The sequence below is a fragment of the Daucus carota genome, chromosome 7, assembly GCF_001625215.2.
Source record: "Daucus carota subsp. sativus chromosome 7, DH1 v3.0, whole genome shotgun sequence".
Taxonomy (NCBI): Eukaryota; Viridiplantae; Streptophyta; class Magnoliopsida; order Apiales; family Apiaceae; genus Daucus; species Daucus carota.
In genome coordinates, this window is record NC_030387.2 from 34302883 (window position 1) to 34315216 (window position 12334).

Here is a 12334-nt window from a genome sequence, read left to right on the forward strand (position 1 = left end):
CCTTTCCTTTGTCCAATCAGAACCACATTGTTGTCATCTTCTTTGGTGACAACACAGGCTGCAGGAGTGAAATTGACTTTGTAACCTTTGTCACAGAGCTGACTGATGCTAAGCAAGTTGTGCTTAAGACCAGACACCAATGCAACTTCATCAATGATGACATTCTCTTTAGCAATCAAGCCATATCCCATAGTATATCCTTTGCTGTCATCTCCAAAGGTAATGCTAGGGCCAGCTTTCTCCACAAACTTTGTGAGCAGGGAAGAATCACCAGTCATGTGCCTGGAGCATCCACTATCCAAGTACCACAAATTCTTCTTGTGGTTTCCCTGCACACATTTCACAAACAGATCAAGTTGATTTTGGTACCCAAATTGCTTTGGGTCCAGATTTGTTAGTCTTAGCAGCCTTTTCCACTTTCTCAACCTTTTCCTTGGATTGAATTGGTTCAATCTTTGGTTTTGGTTGAGAAACTGGAACATCAACTCTGTTTTCAAACACAGGCCTTTGAGACATGCATAAATTGTTCATTCCATGCAAGTTTGAATGAAATTGAGGCATGTTAAAGGCATTGAAATAAGGATTGAACATATATGGCATGTTAGGCTGAGAATAAGGATTGTGAGGCAATAAACCAGGCATCATATTTATAGCAGATAAATTCATGTGAGGAACAGATGTCATAGGAATAGGCAAGGATAAATTAGGAGCAACCACAGTTTTACAATTAGCAGATAAATGATTTACACTACCACACTTACTGCAGGTTTTCCTAAGAGCACTAGCATTGGGAGTGTAATTGGTGTGCTTGTTAACTCTTATTTTGCCATTTCTATTTCCTTTCTTCTTTTTAGTCTCCTCAGATTTATGCTCACTAGTATCCAACTTCTTCTTGTTCTTGTTACTGGAATGAAGAGTGTTATTAACACTATCACTAGTCTCAGAAGAACTATTCTCACCTTTAACAAAATTCTTTTTAACAGGGCCATATTTCTTGTTAAGCTTCTTGAGAACACTCTTGTCAACTGATGAGTTTTTGTTCAACTGATGACTCTCATCAGTTGAGACTTTGTTCTTCAACTGATGATCATCATCAGTATTCTCATCACCTGAACTATTCTCAGATTTCTCAAGCACTTTCTTATTCCTCTTCCACTCATTTTCTACAAAGGTCTCTCTACCTTGCATGTTGATGATATTGGTGGAAACATCCCTTCCAGATTTCCATTTGGCAATAATCTCTTGTTCCTTATCAAGCTGCTTTCTTATGATCTCTTCTCTTTTCAGAACAACCAAGAGATCATCCTTGGCTGTCTGACACTCAATTTTAAGCTTCTCAAACTCAATAAATTGAGCTTCTAAGACACTGTTTCTATCACTAAGAAAGGTGTTAGCTTCCTTAATCCTACTATTTTCCTTAGTGAGAGATTTTAAAGAAACATGCAAATGATACAATTCTGTAGACATTTCATTAATAGTAGCATTGCATTCATCTTTAGTTAACTCAACTAAGTTTGTAGTGAATACCTGACTACTGCTTCCAGTGTTTTCTTCTTGATCTGTGGAGTTGGCCATTAGAGCTAGATTGACAAACTCCTCCTCTTCATCAGAATCATCTCCAGCTGCCCAATCATCCTTTGTGATGAATGCTCTTTCCTTTTGTTTGAGAAGTTCATAATATTTCTTTTTGTAGTCAATGTTTTCACTTGAATTTTTCTCAACTTTAGGCTTTCTGCACTCATTTGCAAAGTGACCTGCATTCCCACAGTTGAAGCACTTGAATTTTGATCTGTCTACCATGCTTCTATCAGACTTGGGATTGCCTTTGAAAGATTTTGCAGAATTAAAATTCTTTTTGAATTTCAGTTTGGAGAATCTTCTTGACAGGAAGGCTAGATGTTCATCAATTCCATCACTTTCTTCACCAGAATCAGCTACTTCTTTCTCCTTTCTTCTTCCTTTGCTTGACTCTGAGCTCTCCTCTTTGACCAACTTCTCAGTTTCTTCAACTTGAGACTTTCCCTTGTCCTTGACAGTATCTTCCTGAGATGCAACTAGAGCCACAGATGAATGCCCTTTCTTTTGGCTTTTCTCAATCTCTTCATCTTGCTCCATTTCAAGCTCATAAGTCTTTAAGGTTCCATACAGTCTCTCTAGAGTATAGTCTTTAAATTCTTGTGTATTTCTGAGAGAGACTGTCATGGGTTTCCATTCTTTAGGAAGAGCTCTTAAAAATTTCAAGTTTGAATCCTTAACTTGATAAACTCTTCCAAAGAGCTTTAGACCATTTAACAGTTTTTGAAATCTGTTAAATGTATCACTCAAACTTTCACCAGCCTTGAAATGGAATGACTCATATTGTTGAATCAGAAGCTGCATCTTGTTCTCTCTAACTTGCTCATTCCCTTCACAGATGGTCCTGATGGTGTCCCAAACTTCTTTGGCACTTGTGCAGCTAATAACACTATCAATCATTTCTTGATCCAAACCATTGAACAGAAGATTCATGGTTTTCTTGTCCTTGTGCACTTCTTCAGTATCTTCTTGAGAATATTCATGGATAGGTTTTGGAATCATCTTACCTACCATGTCTTCACCATCAGCTCCCATACTTGTGCAGACCTTCATGGGGACATGAGGTCCTTTTTCAATACAGTTCACATAGCTTTCATCAATGGACAACAGATGCAGATGCATTCTTACTTTCCAGTGAAAATAGTTGTCTTTGTCAAGAACAGGAATCTTCACTCCAGCATCCTTCTTTCCCATCTTTCTCTAGCAGTGATGATCTTTTTCCCTGTTTGTTGGGAACCTGGCTCTGATACCAATTGTTATTTTACACCAACTATGAGAAAGATTGTAGAAGGGGGGTTGAATACAATCTTTTACAAACTTAAAAGATTCAAGAATGATACACTAAGAAAACAGTAAACAGAAAAACACCAAGTATTAAAAATACGGGTGGATTGAATGATCCACCCGTGAGATTTTATATAGAAGAATCTGTGGATTGTTTACAATTCGCACAGCTGCTGGTTCATCACTCAACAAGTTCTAACTCTCAGATTTTTCTTTTCAAGTAATTTGAACAAGTTCAACTGATGCTACTAACTTGGTTATATACTCCAAGTTTTACAAAGTTTTTAGCTAGATTACAAAATGCACTCTGATCTAAAAACAATGCTGCACAACTTTGTCTTATGCATGCTTTCTGAGATGTCTTCATCTTTGACCATCATCTTGATTTGATCCAGATTGCACTGCATGAGATAAGTATGTTTCTGCTTCTTCTTTATTTTCCTAATTAGGCTTCCATGTCTATTTTAGTGTAATTCGATCCATGTGATTTGTCAGACTTAAGCTCTAGTCACTTTCAACTGCTCTTTGCTTCATCAGTTGAAAGTTCTGGTTACTTTCAACTGCTCTTGACTTCATCAGTTGAATGCCTGACTCATCAGTTGAATGAATTACAAACTTCATCAGTTGGATGGTGTTCCAGTCTCATCAGTTGAATTCCTCAGCATCATCAGTTGAACACTTTGTCTTCAGTTGAATGCTTGATTTTCATCAGTTGAAACATCATCCAGTCTTCATCAGTTGAATAGTTACATCTCATCAGTTGAATATCCTTCACTTAGATAAAATTACATGGCATTGGATATTTACAATTAGCCATCCTATTCTACCCATCCGTTGATAATTCCCAAAGACAAGAAATGTAACAATTACAACTGAAATTTGATAAAGATTCTAAGTAAGACATGTTACAAAATGTTTATGTTATCATCAAAAATTATTGATTCCTAACATTTTATTCTGAGAATATGAAAATTGAAAACCCGCGATTGCAACATATATAAGCAATCAAAATAGAAAACTAGTTATCAAATAATTTACCAAATATTCAAATAATATTCGTAAATAACCATAACTGGTTACACGACCATTACACACGTAACACTTAATCATGTAATACATATATTCACATATCAACCATCAAACTTGCATGACCAATCTCTGTATTTTCAGAAATAACACTTGAAATGAGTTTTGAAAGGATATTCATATATCCATATAAATCATTTGGAAATATCTAAATAACGTACGACTCATTCTGATAATATCAATACTTAACTCACAGTTCTGGCACGTATAAATAACAATTACAGAAAATCAATTTACACCAAAATTCATGCAATATTCACATTTAATTATCATAACTAATTAACTCACAATTCACATGCAGCATTTAGCCATGTAACAATTATACTCACATAGCAATCTTTTAAATCTTTAAAATCAATTATATAAAATATAATTTTGAAAAGACAACCCTGTATCGATAATACAATAACCCGGAATTTAAATATAAACTTTGAAAACACATTAAACCGGAATAAAATATTAAATTTTATTCCTTTCTTTCTAAGAAAATAACCTTCACAACGATAAACAAATTTTTGAAAAAAAAAAAAATCCGGGTCGTGAAAATATACAAAATCACAGAAGAAGAATGCATAATATGTTTCAACCTTATAATTCCACATCAAAATTATACTCATACTACACAGATCATTCATCTTATCAGAAGAAAATCAACTAAAGGCAATAATAATATTCAAAAACTTATTTCTATATTAATAAACTAATTCTGAAAATCTGGGATGTTACATTCTACCCTCCTTATAAGGATTCTGTCCTCAGAATCCGCGAAGAGAAATAAATGTACCCCCTTCGTACTATCATCCTCCCACCTTTGTTCGATCTTGGCATACCTTTGACTTTGAAACAAATAAGAGTATTAAAACTTTCATTATTACAGAGTTCAGTTCTTAGATTCAATCTTTAAGAACTTGGAATGGAACAAAATGTTTTCAAATTAGGTCATGTTTGAATAAGAGAGTGACTGAGAGATCAATATGATCAAACGAACTTAGTGTTGCGTGCCCATATTAGACACTACTAAAGGTTGTTAACCTTCTTGTAATCACAACACACACAAGTGATGGCGTCCCATCCAACTCCTATCACATAGACAGGTATACCTTGTGTCCCCTATAAATAGGGTTGTTCATCCCAATCATATGGAAGGAATGCCAAGAAATCTCGAAGAAGACCAAAGAATACCAAGAGATATCAAGGTATATCAAAGAATATTACGGAATGTCAAGGAATATCAAGAAATATCATTTCTTTTCACAACAACCTTTTTTACTTACCAAGAATCAATACCAATATCAATGATCAATACCAATGTTCTCTCGTCATTCGAGAAATAGAAGATTTTATTTATCAAAACTTTTGTAGAAGAGATATCGTAATAAGGGGTCAATAATGATAAGAAGAATTAAAATAAATTTTCGTTAAAGAAAGATATTGCCAAGGTCTTCTCAAATTCCTGCTCTGCTTCAATAAACCGTTGTTCAATGTATGTCTTCTTCTCGACGTTCTCGCTCGTGATAGCCTCGTAAGATTTCCTTGTAGACATTATCATTCGCAATTAAGCTGGCTCATCTTGACATCAGATGAAATCCCGGTTAGCTTGAAGCGTCGTCGTGAAGACTAACGTTCTAACTTACTCACAGTATCACTTCTGATAACTAGACTCAATTCTACATACTCTCTATCATTCACTTCTCATCTATCTACAAAACTCTCTTTCTAATCCAACATATCTCATATTATACACCCATTATTTTACATCTTAATCAAGATGATAAACCACTTTCAAACATGGTCTGAATACTCTAAACCATGCATCTTTATCATTCTTAACTCAATCATTTACTATTAATACTCTTTTGACTAGGTCTAACTCTGACCCTTATCACACATTACTATCTCAATCAGTCCCCATACTAGAAACCAAGTGTCTAGACTTAGGAACCATGATCTATCTAAACATGTACCCTCAACTTAATTATCTAGATTCCATTCCTATTACCTTTCTAGACTATCCCTAGACAGTCTCACAACACCTCTACATGAGGTCACTGAACACTTATTCTCTATAAAACTTATATCCACAATCTATATTCTAATTTCAATAACTTATAACCTGTTGCTCTGATACCAACTGTGACATCCCGAGAATCCGGGGGTCTGGATTCTGACGTCACCACACAAAATCATTCTAAAACGCTTTTGAAAACTTGTATTTTTGAAAAAGGTAATAAAATCAAAGGATTTAAAACCTGAAAACTTTAGTAAAAGATTTAAAAGAAAACACTTTAACCCCCTAAAAACAGGATCGCATCCAGGTTACAGTATCGAAATTAGAATCAACCACTATCAATAAACAATGTCTTACAATCTCAGATCATCTTCGATGAGAAGAATCACTGTCAATCTATTTCAATTATGACTTACAACTGAATCTCATCAATACAATTCTATCTGGAACCAACCTTGACAATCTCCCTGGACATTCCACTTGTCCTCTGGATATTCTATAACTCTGACTCCTCGCTTAGCCTTAGCCATACTCGCAATCTCAATCAAGCAATTCATCTCTAAGCTTTTCTGAAATGGTTAAAAAGGAATAGCAAGGGTGAGCAACAATGCTCAGCAAGTGTATATAAGCAACAATAGTCCTGAAATATCTTATCAGGGTTCACAAGTTTAGGATATGTAATTGAAAACTTCACAACTCTTATCAGCAATTGAAATCAGAATTCAAACTTACAGAAGAATTGTCGAATTGGATTCATCACATTTTTACTTAAAAACCAAAGGTTAGGCTGCTGATCAGTCACGCACTAACCCCGAACATGGCACACACACATTGGCCTATAATTGACCACGAATCTGGTCTGACCACGAATCTGGTCCACATATTTTATAAAAACTAATCCAGTTCTAACAATTTAGATCAATAAACAATTCAATCAACAGAACAGAATTATAATCATTATAAACAACAGAAATATTCCAAATTAACTTTTGAGAATCAACATTTCATAGACCACAGTTTGTCTTTTGATAAATCATAGTTCAGGAAATTCCTAACTATTCAGTATCCTCCATTATCGGCTAAGCAACTGAATTTAGCCTGCTAAACCAGCATGACAATGGCGGGTTGAATAATCAAGAAGATCCCAATTCATTCTAGGTTCTAACTATCACTGAGCAACCCATGCTTCAATGACGGTCTGAACTTCGAATTAATTTGTAAAGCTGGTATTTTAAAACCTTGAGGATTGGAAAGAATGGATCAGAATACTTGAAATAGAAATTGAGAGTAATGAGGTGTTTGGTTTTTCAAAACTTGGCAGAAGAAAACAATCGTGGTTTCATGCTCAGAAGTAAGAGTTTATTTGAGAAGGGTTTCAGTATAAACAATATCATATTCTTAACAGAATAATCAGAACATGCAATATATATCTGAGGAAGGATTTAGGAAAACTTGCCTTAAATCCGATTCCAGTCTCATATCTCAATCTCATCTTTCCACTTTCACACTCTATGCATATCATAGTCTCTAGACCATCTTTGGCTATACTCTATTCGCCACACTGCTTCGTTTACTCGATTCGTTCCTTATTCGCTTTGTAACATCGTTTGACCTTCTGAACGTCTTCGATCGTATCCGTCTCGTCCAAACCCTTTACGAGAATAAGATACTACCATTATCACTAAATAATCTATTGATTCTTATCTCTACTTCTCAACTCGGTAGCATAACCTATCGCATACACATATCACGTATATCGATACCCACTTATATAACTCTTTAAACTCATCAAATATCACTTAACACATAATCATGCTTTGACTCTACCATATAGTCTAATCATATTTCACATAACATATTATCAATTAAATATCATATAAATCTTATCGAAAATCCGACATCGTCTCGTCTATTTATTAGACTATCCATTTGTTAACCTATTTCAACCAACAACCAATCAACCAAATCAAATTCCTGTAATCCACATATTCTTATCTAACCTCAATTAAGACATGATGCTATGTCTCCCAAATCATTTATCAAATCACAAATGAACACGTATTTCATGTATTCATTATTATATAGCAAGTAGATCACGTATAGTCACATTATGCATTTTCAACAATCTTTATACCCATTGGAAATTCAACCATATTGTTACATTATATTAAACTAGAGTTTATAAGCTTTAACCTCTTTTTCGTTTCACTCAATTCTGAATTACCGATCAAAAGTTATAAGCAAAACCGTTTTCTAACTCTCCTATCGGTACATAACATATCAAACAGATAGCAGACAACATTTTTCATATAAGGTTTCCCATCCCAATTGATGTCAAATCAAGTCTCAGGTTAAAAATGATTTTTCGGAAATTTTCTGGAATTTCTAGACATTTTTCGGAATTAAAACGGGTAAAAGAATCCATTTTTGAATAAATAATCAAGTCCGATTGCTCAAGATCGGGTCCGAAATCATTTGAAATCAATTAACGAGCCTCAAACATATTTTAGAAAAATAATTCAAAGCTCGAAACTATTTTCTAGAATTTTTAAATCAAAAGGAACAATTAAATCTAATTAATTAATCAATTAATAATTAACTAAATTAATAAATCAATTAATATTTAAATTAATTGACCAATTAAAATAATTAATTACTAATTAAAATTAATTAAGAAACTAATTTAGATTTATTTTTGAATAAAGAAATAATTAAAAACTATTTTTGGAATTTAAAATAATTAAATAAAACAATTTTAGAAAATTAAATCAAAAGGTTTATTTTGTAAACTTTTGAAAGTTTTCGGCCAGGGTTTAAAGTGTAACTTTCAAAAGTTCCAGGGGGTGTTTTGTAAGATTCAAAACTAGGATACAAAAACTTCACCATCTTCAAAAGTTCGGGTACCAAACTGCACTTTGGCAGCGGCACCCCCCCACCGTCACCGTTAACTCGCCGGAATCTGCGTTCCGGCCATCCACTCAACGCCAAACTGTCCCGAACTCAAGCATACGATCCCCTAAATCTTTTTATGGCTTCAATCTCAGCAAATAAACGACCAATTGGCCGGAAAAATCAAGAAAAGTTCTGCCGCCGGCAGAACTCTCTTTTCTCCGATGAACGCATAATCGGACTCCTTCACTAAAACCAACACCACCACCGGATTCCTCTCCTCACACTCTTTCTAATGGTATAAGCCATACACACCCAGAATCAACAGAAAGGAATCCCCCAAATTTCAATTAAAAAGCTTCAAAAACATTCAAGAACACAACTCCGAGAATTAAACCCACGTTTCTATATGTTATCGAAGTCAAAATTCGACATATAATATATGAAAACGAATGGCAGGAGATGCTCTACAACATGGAATCATCAAACAACACAACAAAGATCATCTACGAAAAATCATTATTTAAAATCATTTAATTCGAATTTTGTAAAAATCTCATAAAATCACCTGATGATTCTGCACTGAAACGGATGATTGTATTAGATTCTACGCGTCGAGAGCTTCGTTTTGACTATTTATACGCCTCCATCGGATTCCGATAACGCCTTCAAATCCTCGTTTGAATATGAAGAACACGAAGAACACCCGTTCGTCTTCTCTCGGTATTCGTGCAGAGAAACGGACGAAATGATTGTACGTGCGAAATAAACTGGTAAAGGATATTTATAGAAGAAGATAACAGAATATTCCTTGAATATGCTTTGGAATATTCCTTGAATATGCTTCACGCATTACGAGACAACCAGATAATTATTAACTTTAAAAATATTAATAAAACCGTACCGGATCATTTACGGGGCAAACCGTACTCCGGATTGAGAAAGTTAAAACACGAGAAATGCTCAGAATGTCCCAAATAGCCTAATGACGAAATTTTCCCGAACGCCCACGAGGTTCAAAATGCTAAATAACTATTTAAATATAAATAATAATTAAACGAAATTAAATTCACAAATCGCTTATAAAATCACGTAGCAATCAAAAAATTGATATGAACATATCTAAATAAACTATATTTTATCCTGATCATATAGAAATTGAAATATCTCAAATCCGAACACATATGAACAGTCAATTCAATAAACCCGATAACACAAACCTCACAAATTTTCATATAAATATCACATACTATCCATAAATTATCAGGAAAATACCCAAATGTTCCATATTTTATTCTGAGAATATGAAAATTGAAAACCCGCGATTGCAACATATATAAGCAATCAAAATAGAAAACTAGTTATCAAATAATTTACCAAATATTCAAATAATATTCGTAAATAACCATAACTGGTTACACGACCATTACACGCGTGACACTTAATCATGTAATACATATATTCACATATCAACCATCAAACTTGCATGACCAATCTCTGTATTTTCAGAAATAACACTTGAAATGAGTTTTGAAAGGATATTTATATATCCATATAAATCATTTGGAAATATCTAAATAACGTATGACTCATTCTGATAATATCAATACTTAACTCACAGTTCTGGCACGTATAAATAACAATTACAGAAAATCAATTTACACCAAAATTCATGCAATATTCACATTTAATTATCATAACTAATTAACTCACAATTCACATGCAGCATTTAGCCATGTAACAATTATACTCACATAGCAATCTTTTAAATCTTTAAAATCAATTATATAAAATATAATTTTGAAAAGACAACCCTGTATCGATAATACAATAACCCGGAATTTAAATATAAACTTTGAAAACACATTAAACCGGAATAAAATATTAAATTTTATTCCTTTCTTTCTAAGAAAATAACCTTCACAACGATAAACATATTTTTGAAAAAAAAAATCCGGGTCGTGAAAATATACAAAATCACAGAAGAAGAATGCATAATATGTTTAAACCTTATAATTCCACATCAAAATTATACTCATACTACACAGATCATTCATCTTATCAGAAGAAAATCAACTAAAGGCAATAATAATATTCAAAAACTTATTTCTATATTAATAAACTAATTCTGAAAATCTGGGATGTTACAGTCTTTCTGCTATGTAAATGGCTTTGTAAGACATTTAAATTGTCTTTCCTTTCTAGATTGTCTTGTCTTTGCATTGTCTTACAAGTACAATGCTTTGCCTATAAATATGGCATTGCATTCTTCATTTTTAGTGTTCATCACTTTGATATTCAAAGCATTTGTAAAGCTTTCAAGTTGTTCGTAACTTGCTTGATCGTTATATCCACAGTTTTCTGTGCTTTGATAACCCGGTTGTTTTAATCACTAAATCTAGAATATACCCTGTCGAATTTATTCTACGAACTTTAGTGGACATTAAAACTGAACCTTATTAATTATATAACGACTTCAAACATTGTTACATTAATTAATTATAATCTGATTAACAAGTTCTATTTGTTCAGATTCACTTCCGCGATAATTTGGTATCGATTGTATTCAACCCCCCCTTCTACAATCGTATCTGGACCTAACACCCTGTATCATTTCTATATTTGATTTGGCAATGTTTTCTATTGTGCATTAGCATATTTTACTTTTTCTTCTTTTTACAGACTCATAAATCACTGCCTTTTTATTTATTGATTGGTCTTGGACTAAATATAAATATCTACAATATAGATCAGTCTGCAAATTGTTTAAAGAATGTGAGTCTTTTTGAGAAGTTATTAGTTGCTCCCTTAGTATACTCTGTTTAGAGTTGTTTTAATAAATGCGTTTAAAGTTGTTTGAATACAAACTTGGCCGTTGAATCTGATCAGGCTTGACAAGCCCGGGTTAAGTTTGTTTATGCATTTTAATTATAATTAAATTATTTTGTCAAGTATAAGTAGATGACCCATAAATAGTAAAATATTTTGTCAAAAATAGGTGACCACTGACCAGTGACATAATATGCTTGCCAATTTACAATGGTAGGTTTTTTAGTGTTGTCATTGCAATATTCATTTTGATTTTATGCTATCCAGTAGAGTGTAGCCATTTTTCTGCACAGCAACTTGCAATATTAGCTTGACAACATTAGCTTTTCATGGCTGCTGAAACTAAGCTTGGTGATGACATGCCCTAAATTCTTGATAATGGCAATTTGGTTGTGCTGATCTAAGCAGGAATTTAACTCATCATATGAGCTTTTTGAGAAGGTATTAGTCTGCAAATTATTTTTGGATTATAACAAAATACTAACAATCAGGTAACATATGCAGACCTCATACATAATATTAGAAGGAGATATCATGTTCAAATATAAAGATAACATATCTAGGTACTATTGTAGAGTTAGTTTTCTGATCGCTTATTTGTAGTGTAGGTTCAAATGAGAACCAAATTTGGTTCACTCCGAGATAAAATGAAATTTATAATCA

At 33.3% G+C, this 12334-nt stretch overlaps 1 protein-coding gene across 4 annotated transcripts; it reads right to left on the reverse strand.

Annotated features, from left to right (window-relative positions):
* Positions 1–330: 330 nt before the first annotated feature.
* LOC135148023 (uncharacterized) lies at positions 331–9883 on the reverse strand. Of its 4 annotated transcripts, XR_010285833.1 has the most exons (3): positions 9411–9601; positions 7410–7604; positions 6210–6522 (listed from the first exon to the last, which is right to left on the reverse strand). XR_010285833.1 is itself a non-coding variant. In XM_064082138.1 (2 exons), exon 2 carries the CDS (start codon positions 2767–2769, stop codon positions 352–354), a length of 2418 nt encoding a protein of 805 aa, XP_063938208.1. In that variant the 5' UTR covers positions 2770–3588; positions 9411–9877; the 3' UTR covers positions 331–351. The 4 variants fall into 4 exon arrangements, 1 of the variants encoding a protein (XP_063938208.1); XM_064082138.1 differs by lacking the exons at positions 6210–6522; positions 7410–7604 and adding an exon at positions 331–3588 and having other exon boundaries at positions 9411–9877; XR_010285834.1 differs by lacking the exon at positions 7410–7604 and having other exon boundaries at positions 9411–9883.
* Positions 9884–12334: the final 2451 nt, after the last annotated feature.